This window comes from Miscanthus floridulus, chromosome 3 (genome assembly GCF_019320115.1).
Source record: "Miscanthus floridulus cultivar M001 chromosome 3, ASM1932011v1, whole genome shotgun sequence".
In the NCBI taxonomy this organism is placed as follows: Eukaryota; Viridiplantae; Streptophyta; class Magnoliopsida; order Poales; family Poaceae; genus Miscanthus; species Miscanthus floridulus.
In genome coordinates this window covers 111,262,727-111,273,326 of record NC_089582.1, presented here as the reverse complement: position 1 = coordinate 111,273,326, position 10,600 = coordinate 111,262,727, and the positions used below count along the sequence as shown (strand labels likewise).

The window sequence follows — 10,600 nt, the reverse complement described above, 5'->3', positions numbered from 1 at the left end:
TAACCTAAGCACCATGCTTAATTTAAAAAGCCTTTGATAGTAAGATCAACACTCGTAAACTAAGCACCATGCTTAATTAAAAAGATGTATGAACACACTTCAAACCTTAAGCATACTATAGTAAATAAAGGTAGCATGAAAGCATTGTAGAGATCTATTCAAATAGAGATGAAAAAACATAATCATGGGGAGAGATTTTTTTATTAAGCATGAGCCTTCATGTGCCCATATATATTTTTTCTTTTTAAATGCAAATGATATGTAGGTAACCAAATATGTTGTGGATTTGACATAAGAAAATACAAACTAAACGGAATGGGTGCATGGATTATTCAAAGTAAACATGCAGTGGAATGCAAGAATTTAAAAGATAACTACTCATTGAATTTAAAGTCCATGAGCAAGACTATCTCACCTTTCTTGATCATACTTACCATGACTCACAAGATGGAATTTGTCAGTAGTGCAGCATTTGTTTCCGTCACTTGAGATGTGATTTGAATTCTTGTGACGTTAACCTTTTCTCCAATCTACAAATAGTTAGAATAATATATATATGCAATACCTATGAGATGGTAGGGTTCCAGTGTTGATGGATCATGAATGTTCAGGCACCCTAGGTTCTTCAATGTCTCTCTTCTTCTCTTCTTTTTCTTGTGGAAACTTGATGAAAGGTCGCAACGACATCTATTGTCCTGTCTTTTCCACAATTCAACAGAACAAGGGTAATCCTACTAAAGCTAGTGATAACTAGATTAGAAGACATCAAGATCAATATCAAAATCTTTATGTCAATTGTTTCCTCGGCAACGGTGCCAGAAAGCTTGTTGGTATTTTTAAACGCACATAGATAAATCCGCAAGGGCACGGATACCGTTATAGCTTTCACCCGGGAGTATTCCAGAGTATCATATTTATCCATAGGGAAACAATGGTTAAAGAAGTTGATAATTCACCATCATGTATCTACTAACTAGTATACTAACTAAACTAAAGTGGGGTAAATGTTGATAATGATAGGAGTTATGAATAATAACACACATAAGCGAATTCCATAATAAATGAGCAATCTAGCCAAGGTGAGGGGACAACAGGTGAGTTCAAGGTTCCTAAATACTTCTCTATTACTTTGGTTCTATAGGGTATATCTAATCATGGGTAAATATAGCGATCATACACAATAACACTTTAGAGCAATAGTACCTTTTCAACTCTCGAGGGGAATGAGAAAGCATAGTTGGGGGAAGGCTGCCTAAAGCTCTACGAACATTAATCCTAATGTGGTGGATTACTATAGCCTGACAGAGCTGTCACCCCTGGGGCTACCACAACTAACCGTAGGATTGAGCGCAATCTCAGGTAACCTATAGTCTAGACACCATGTCTATACTACGGATTACTACTCTAGTCACATATGATAACTAAAGCACTCAATGCGAGCGGAGATCCCATACTAAGGTATAATAATTATACTAACCATACACATGAAAGGCATAAAAGTAGATAGAGAAGATAACTATATTAAAGCATAAGTCTTGCAAAGGTAAGATACAAAGATATACCTGACCTCTGAAGATTTCTCTAGAACCTGAGCATGATTCAACTCTCCCTAACTCTCAACTAGAGTTATTCTACTTCTACATCTTGAGAGCTAGCTCTGATCCTGAAGAGGTGGATATGAATTAGGGTTTTAGGGATGCCTCCAGGGAGGCGGGTAGGGGATGCTATATATAGACTGAGGTGGAGTAAGGGGCAAGGAATCGAGGTGGAGTAGGGGGCAAGGAATCACCACATCATTGATCCACGTCAACTCCCTCAATCACCATTGGATGAACCAACTTAAAACCGCCTTAAAATCAAGGGCCCAGATCTTAGGAAGGCGTACGAGGCGGCGGAGGGCGAGGGGCCTCTGTAATGGGCCGACCGGCCTCACCACTGGGCCGGTCGGCCTGCTACTATAGCAGGTGGGCCTCCCCTTTGGATGGTGGGTCCTAGTCTCCGTCTTGAGTTGACTTTCGCAGGTTTCACGAGTTGAATCACTTGTTGATGTCGGTTTGCCTATTTGGAGTGTATGATAGTGGTCTCAGGAGCTATTTTCTGGATAAATCCTCCTGTATTCACATGTTCACCAAAGCTCGTGGAATTCATTAGTTTAAACCCCTAGACCTGGTGATGGAATTTAGCATATATGCTTGTTATATTGATGGTTTATCATTGACATTAACAACCGTAAACAACGGTCCTGGTGGCGGAGCTTCGGCGAGGAGAAGCGGTCCCAGTGGCTCTACCGGCGGCCCCGGCGAGCGGGTGCCTGGATCCGGCGAGCGGGTGCCCTGATCCAGCAGGGGTGCCTGAATCCGGTGGTGGGTGCCTAGATCTGACGAGCAGCTGCGACGGTGTGTACATCTGGCGAGCTACGACCGCGGCGACGCGTGGATGGGCTCGGGGGTCTTGTCCATGGGTTTTTTTATTTGATTTACCAAGGCGGGTATTTCAACCGCCTCGGTAAAGATTGATTCACCGTGACCTTTGAACCGAGGCAGTTGTGATGCCCGCCTCGGTTAAGTTTACTGTAGTTGTACAATACATGTATCAATCATTCATCACACATAAAATAGATCAAGGCATTTACCTCAACTTGATTTCTCAAGGCGTCGATGGTGAATCATCACACATATAGATCAAGTAGACTAAGGTATATCTCAACTTGATTATACTTCCTCCATTTCAAATTGTAGGACATTTTGTTTTTTCTAAATATTGATTTTACTATGTTTTCTTTGCGAGACCAAGTACAGTTTCAGACACATGAGTACACATTCACCCCTACGAACACACGCACGCATACCTCACTCCTATGAGCATCTTCGAAGAGCTGAGTTGGACCAATGAATCTCAAAATTGACCAAGTCACACTATGTATTTAGACATAGTGTATATCTAAACATTACTTTTCCAATCATTTCTTAAGGCATCGTTGGTCACCACACGTGCTTGCCAGAGAGGTTGTGTTTGGACAATACGACAATTAGTGCATATTAGCTGTTTTGGCTCATTTACATTTCAAGGTCTAACACAAAAACATGAAGCCCTTGTACGTACTGAATGAAATATGCACGCAAGACGGCAGGATGAAGTGCTAGGTACACTCTCTAGCCGTGAATCCATGACTCAAGTTTCTGAACAGTGCATCCATCGATCACATATTCACAAGCTAGCTGTTGACACATTCATACCCGTGATTGATTTCTCGTGCCAGAGATGAGCCGTGTGCAGTTCTTAGCTAGGACGTACGGAGCAGATAAAGAGAACATAACAGCAGCGCTGCAGCAGCTGCGAAATGAAAGAAGAGCTCGATAATCTCTTACTATATAGTACCACAGATTTTCTTTTGCACTTGCAGCGGCCGGCCGGCTTATCGATCATATACGGTCTTTGTAGTATGTATATAAGATCGACCTGCCGGCCGGCCGGCTAGTAGTAGAGAGCTCGATCGATCCATAGTAGATGCCTGCATGGATCGGTCGTCACATCGACCTGGCCGCCGTGGCCCCGTCGTGCTCGACGTCGGACACCGCGCCGTCATCGTCGTCGTCGAGTCCCCCGGCACACCCGGAGCCAGCAGCGCCGGCGCCTCCGCCGACGAAGCCGTGGCCATGGCCGAAGGCGCGGGCGTGGTCCTTGAGCGAGCGCTTGTGTTTGAACTCGGAGCCGCAGAGGCAGTACCAGAGCCTGCCGCAGTTCTTCTCGTGCGTGCGCCAGTCGCCCTTGACGGCGAAGGCCTTGCCGCAGCGGCGGCAGAGGAAGGGCTTGAGCCCGTGCTTGCGCTTGTAGTGCGTCTGCAGCGTGCGGAAGTCCTTGAGCTGCTTGGCGCGCGGGTGGTCGATGTTGTTGCGGCACCCCGGCGAGCAGCAGTAGCACGGCAGCCGCAGCATGGCCGTCGGCTGGATGCCCCGCAGCGACTCCGGGCCCTTGCGGTACTGTGACCCGTGACCCCACATGTGCATCTGCATCCCATATCCATCCAGAGTTCAATCAATCATCATCACCCACAGTCCCACACAATGCAGCAGACGTACATATATACGTAGTACGTACGATCATAAGCACAAAGAAACAACGCGCATGAGAATACCTGTACAATATATGTGCAGTGTACTGATGTCCGTACATGAGTATACTTGCTAGCTATAGCTACTGGGACTTAGCGTTTTTTTTTTTTTGAACGAACATATCGTACGTGATCATATGCCGCAATATCAGATCAGGTAGGGCAGTGTTCATGTGATCATGCATTCATGCATGCATAAGACTATCTACAACAACCGCGACCCAAAATATAAGACGCATTCGTCATTTAAGTAGCGCTACAGGTAAATGGTTTAATACATATTTTTTGTTTTCTCCAATCAGAAGACCCAAAAGACGACCCTTTCTGTAAATGGATCTACAGGAGAGAGAATACTCAGATTTGGGTTATGCCACTCCTAGCACCCAAAATAGGTCTTTTATATTGGTATTTTGTTGGAGGCTATAGGTATTGCGTTGGAGACTCATTTTAGGTTTGGGTTCCGCAATGTGTCTCCTGTTCGAGACAGCCTAAGAAGGTAACATTAATTATTACTACACTTGAGTTCAGTTCATTGATATATTACTTTCAGAATACAATTTTAGCTTAGTAGTACCATATCAAACTGTATTGAGTTTAGGCCTTGTTTAGATTCCAAGTTTTTTCACTTTCTCTCCATCACATCAAATCTTTGGACACATGCATGGAGTATTAAATGTAGATAAAAAAAATAACTAATTACACAGTTTGATTGTAAATTACGAGACGGATCTTTTGAGCCTAGTTAGACCATGATTGGACAATAATTGTCAAATACAAACGAAAGTGCTACAGTATCAAATACTGATTCCTAACACTCATCTAAACAAGGCCTTAACCAAATTTATTTATAAAATAAACACCGGTATCTATAATATCAAATAAGTAGTATTAGATTCATTAAAGATCGATACTCTTTTTTTATAAACTTAGCTGAACTTTAGATAGTTGGACTGAAGATAAAAACTAGAATTTTATGTTTTTAGGATAGGGTACTAGATTCATATTATAGAGCCATCGAGGAACCAGTGGTAGTAGTAACAATATGCAATTAGGTTTGAATGCGTTGTTTACTTCGAGAGGCATACACATACACCTACTAGTATGCATTATGCATATGCATGTGCATGCGCGCGCATCTCTTTGACATTGGTTGCTTATGATCAGAGAAGACTGGCTCCCGTAAACAGTGTTCTCCTTCTATGCCACAGACTTTTTTTTTTTTTTACTTTTGCAGCATGCATGTCAGTGAGCGGTGAAACCGGATCAGAAGCCGCATGACAGCAGAGGCCTCGCATGCAGATGCAGTCGCAGCATGCAAGCTTTTGAAAGCGAGGGCTGTCTAGCTAGCTTCCAGAGACTAGCTTGCTATAGAGTACGTACTGTATAGACCATCGCTCATGTGTTTGTGTTGTTTCTTTCGGCCGAAGGGAGAGAGAGAGTGCGTGTGTGTGTTCGTACAATTGTACCGTGTACGTGCGCGTTTGCGTCCGCGCACAGTGAGCGTGGCAGGACGACATAGTTAAGCTACAGCAACAACACTGCACATCCCTTGCAGTTCTCGGGAGGCGGGAAGCCAGCGAATCCCAAGTCGATGGTCAATCGGTTGACTGGTTAGCTGGTTCGTTTACGTCAGAGAAAAATATCATTGGCTAGTTCGTGTATACAGTGTTTATGTGAGAGGGCTGGCCAGCCGGCCCAGCCAACCGCTCTCAGCCGATCAGTGCATAAGTTTTTGTTGTCCTCAAGCACTCGTGATCGAGCATCAATTCATCCTATCTGGAGGAAGCTCATGTTCACATGAACATGATCAAAGATATAGATCAGTAGCGGTAATGTTCTGGGAGATATATCATGCATGCATCAGGCCAGTGGCGTGGCAAAGTGGCTGTGTGGACAAAAGAAAGTAGCGGCAACGCAGAGGCTCTCAGACTGCCGTAGCGATTTCCACAGATCCACCAGACACGCACTACATGATGACCAATGTAAGCTGCATTCATGCATGCATATGCAATATGCATCGATCTCTTTCCATGGCCAGACAGGCAGGCAGCACACCATGCATCTGAATCTGATGACCAAGCTACATCCATGCCATGCCCAAATGAAATTAGACCCAGAGACTGCAGAGAGAGATATGGCTACATCCATGCCATGCCCAAATGAAATTAGACCCAGAGACTGCAGAGAGAGATATGCAAAGACGACGGAGAGAGACAGATCTTCGCATGGATCTCCCTCCACAGCGCCACTGGCCTGCTGGCTGCTGCGCGCGGCCTCCATCTCCATGCATGCATGCATTCCCAAAGCAAAGACGAACTCCCGGATAAAAGCGAAGGCCTCCCGGAAAAGCTCAAAAGTGGCATGCATATATGCATGGCTTCTCCTGGCCTGGCCATGACTGGTCTTGTTCAATCACCCGAAAAGGCGGCAACTGCATGCGACCGGCCTGCTGGCCATCTTTCTGAGCTTATTAATCGCCGGCCAGAACAGACAGGAGCACGTGTATGTAATCTGTCTGGCGAGCTACTACCTGATTAACACCTCCGGCTCTTTCACATGAGCACAGCTAGCTACCCAAAGGACAATGACCATTGGAGAAGAACTGTTTTCTGCTTCAGAATTGTTTTCATTTCTCCAAACCGTGACCCAAGCACCCTAATGTGCATCATCTATGCTACTTAAATCAACAAAAACAAATAAAGAAAGAGAGGAGATTTGCGTAGCCACGCCTTTGGAGGTTCTACACATATAATTTTTGGTATGTTAGGGGGTGTTTGGTTCCATGGACTAAATTTTAGTCCATGTCACATCGGACGTTCGGATGCTATTTAGGAGAACTAAATATGAGTTAATTATAAAACTAATTACATAGATGGAGACGAATTTATTAAGCCTAATTAATCCGCCATTAGCACATATTTACTGTAGCACCACATTGTCAAATCATTGACTAATTAGGCTTAAAAAATTCGTCTCGCAAATTAGCCACAATATGTGCAATTAGTTATTTTTTTCGTCTATATTTAATACTTCATGCATGTGTCCAAACATCCGATGGGACATGGACTAAAATTTTACTGTAGTAACCAAACACCCCCTTAGTTACCTACGACTACTGTGTCTATGTCTAGTATCGTACAATTGCAATTGCAACAAAGATCAGATCATTGTTACACGAGCACGGATCTACATGGATAACATGTATTTTTTTCATCATATATCACTTGAGATTTGATATGTACTACCTACGACTATCACATAATTCCGAGATCAGATCGTATATATATCTACGTGGAAAACATATGTTTGCATTAACTGCAATGGTTTCAGAGTTTCATGGTAGAGTGAATCTATATTCAATAGCATACGTTAAAGGGAATCGACAGTTAGAACATAACAGCAGATGACAGAGATCGATTGTTCCGCTCTGTCCCGACAAAAGAACCGTGGCTATTTACAACAACAAGCTGTCTGTGTGGGTTCGTCGTCCGTGTTCGTTTGTTCATTTCACATACAACAGGCCGGCTTGGCGACTGTAGAAACTTTATTTGACCTAGCTAGCTACTGCCACATCAGTCAATGTTAGGTAACTAGTTCCAATTATTGGGAGGGAGCTAGGGGATCGACATCTACGACGTTCCCTTGTGGGTTGCCCATGAAGAAACTAGCAACCCCAAAATTATTTCGTTCGTCCTCATCAACAGACAAGAAAATAAAAGTCTCCGAGTAAATAAAGAAGACAATCAAACACACAGCTAGGTTACTGATCACCAACGGAACGAGTTTAATGGTTCAAGAGAAAATTTCAGTTTGGGAATCGTAATTGCCAGCCTTTTGGCAAAACCACTTCGATTTGTTAGTTCAATTATGTCAATTGAAAAAATTGGGGAGAAATGCATGCATGGTGCAAGCGGCAAGAAGAAGAACGACAGTGAAAATGAAATAATTAATAGACGTGACTGGATCGATCAGCTCACCTGCATGTTGTTGTATCGGTTGAAGGTCTTGAAGCAGACGGGGCAGGAGAACTGCGTGGGGCCGAGGAGGATCTGCGACGGCGTCGGGATCCAGTACTGCCCCTTGTTGAGCCGCCCGATCGGCGTGGACGGGAACCCTAGCGGCGCCGCCGTGACAGTCTCCTCCTCTTCCTCCTCCTCGCCGCCACCGTTCTCCCTGCTGTCATCCTCCTCCTCCTCCTCGCCGCCGTCGTGGTTGTGCTGCTGCCTGCGGGCGCCGCCGGCGGAGAGGTCCGAGACCAGGTCGGCCGCGCCGGTGCTAGTAGGTGCCGGCGGCAGTGGCAGGCCGATGCGCAGTGCCACAGTCACGTCGCCCACCGCGGAGCCGTCGGCAGCCTCCACGTCCATCGGGTCACCCGCCGCCTTGGCGTTCAGGTCGGCGAACAGCCCTCCCTGTCCCACGCGCTGCTGCTGCTGCTGGCCGTGGTTGCTGCTCGCGGTGGGACCCTGCTCCTCTCCCTCGTCCCTGTCCTCTTCAGAATCCAACGCCGGTGCCCGGCGGCGTTGCTCCTCCTGTCGCGTGATACCGATACCGCGCGGGGCGGGGGCCAGATAGAGCAGTGGCAGGGCTTCCCGGAGCGGGGGCGAGGGAGGGGCGGGCGCCGTCGGAGCAGATGGCTGCAGATGATGCGCAGCGAAGAAAGGCAGGGAGGGGTAGGCGGCGGCCGGCACTGGCGCCGGTGGCGCTGCGGGGTGGTAGTAGTAGCGGTGGTGCTGGAGATGGCTGTTGATGAAGCTCGTGTAGGGATTCTCCATGGCAGCAGCACCGGTCACCGGATCGGAGGTCGTAGTAGCTAGCTAGCTAGGAGTACCTTGCGGCGCGGCTTTGCTGCACTGTTAGCTAGCTCCTGGCCGGGTTACAACTACAACTAGCTCCGGCCACACAGTGGTAGACACGCTTAAAGCTTGTGTTGTGGTGTTGTGTGCGGCGAGGTGGTTGGCGTTGGCGACGGGTTATTATAGGGGTCGGTGCGGTGCGGGCACGTTTGGAGTATTCACAGTGGCGCTCGCGTCCAGCATGTCTAGTGCCTACCTGCCTGCCTGCCTGCCGCTTGGCTGCTTTGTTGGGTCGGAACAGGAGCTGTGAGGATGATGTGACTGTGTTCTTGTGTTTCTTCGAGAGGAAAGCCATCGTCCGCTATTTTGATGGCGCTATCTATGTGCAGCATATATACAATTCATTCATGGAAAAAGTCTACTTAACCCCCACCTTTCATACTTGGTCTACTTCACCCCCAACTAGTAAAATAGACGGTTTTAGAAAGTTCAGGGGATAAAACAGACGGTTTCATAGATGGGGGGTGAAGTAGACCAAGTATGAAAGGTGGGGGTTAAGTAGACTTTTTCCATTCATTCATTGTGCATCACTTGTGCTTGTGAAGAAGAATGCTGCTGGGCTGTTTCTGGTCTAGTAGTCAACTAAAAAAAGGTCAAAATTCCTTTTCAAATACAGAAGCTGCCTTTACTGCAGGACTTCTTCTCCCCGGCTCCTACAGGAATTTCGATGCTCGTCGTTAAATTCCTTCGAAGAGAATTGTCCTACGATTATTCATGTTCTCCAAAAACCGATGCATGCTTCTTATACAACGTTGTTTTGCACATCAAGACGGTTTCAGAAACATTTCAATAATAACCACTAGTTTTTGTTTCGGAGTATATAATTTGTAACATGGCAAAAAGTTTTATATTTATTGTAATTAATATTTGCTTTGGCTGACTTCATATCTGAAATAGGGCCACCTTATTTGTGATTGGAGTACACACTTAATTAAATGTCGAAGCTGTTATACATCAGACAACATATATTGAACATCTAGATTCTAGACTTAAGAAACATCAAATTTCTTCTTTAACAGAAAGAGACTCCAAATTGGTGATCTGTAACCAAGATATTCATCCAAAAAGCAGCAGCGTGCAATGGATGTAAAAGCTACTACTAGCTAGGGCCCAAGGAAAACGCCGCCACCCTTTCTCCTAGTCCTCGCCGTCACCACGCCTCCACCGCCTAGGGCCCTCTCCTTCTTACTCTCCATTGTGTCTAAGGGGGATAGGAAGGAGAGAGGACTCATCTATCTTTTTCGTAGTTTTTATATCAGTTTGTCTAGCGTTTAGCTCAAATAAATTTATGGCAAAATTAGATGATTTTCGGTCAGGGTCTTGTTACCTGCTATGACTTCGGTGATTACTGTGATGATCGTCGTTGCGGGCATCGATTTCATCGATAGCTAGCCAATTTGTGGCCATTATCTGCAATGGGAGGTGTGCTCCTAGGCACTCCCAATGAGGACGGTTACTCTGGGTCATCAATCTTGTCGTCGATGGTCGTGGACAGAAAGTCAAGGATTGGAGGTAATGAATCTGCATCCTATTTTGTACTCAATGATACAACTGTAATATTCTTTCATCGATTCAGATATGTTTTTGACTAGTTCCGGAACGTTAGATCTTGCGGCATGCCCAGTGTTTTGGGGTT

At 45.7% G+C, this 10,600-nt stretch overlaps 1 protein-coding gene across 1 annotated transcript; it reads right to left on the bottom strand.

Annotated features, from left to right (window-relative positions):
* Positions 1 to 2,882: 2,882 nt before the first annotated feature.
* LOC136546480 (zinc finger protein WIP2-like) lies at positions 2,883 to 9,049 on the bottom strand. The gene is made up of 2 exons (XM_066538450.1): positions 8,089 to 9,049; positions 2,883 to 4,007 (listed from the first exon to the last, which is right to left on the bottom strand). The coding sequence occupies exons 1-2, from the start codon at positions 8,881 to 8,883 to the stop codon at positions 3,528 to 3,530; spliced, it is 1,275 nt and encodes a 424-aa protein (XP_066394547.1). The 5' UTR covers positions 8,884 to 9,049; the 3' UTR covers positions 2,883 to 3,527.
* Positions 9,050 to 10,600: the final 1,551 nt, after the last annotated feature.

Bases quoted from the DNA above. Each gene is read 5' to 3' on its own strand.
- LOC136546480 (XM_066538450.1), bottom strand. From the start codon at position 8,883: ATGGAGAATCCCTACACGAGCTTCATCAACAGCCATCTCCAGCACCAC. The intron at 4,008-8,088 runs GTGAGCTGATCG...TATGGGATGCAG, and splicing joins ACCGATACAACAACATGCAG to ATGCACATGTGGGGTCACGG.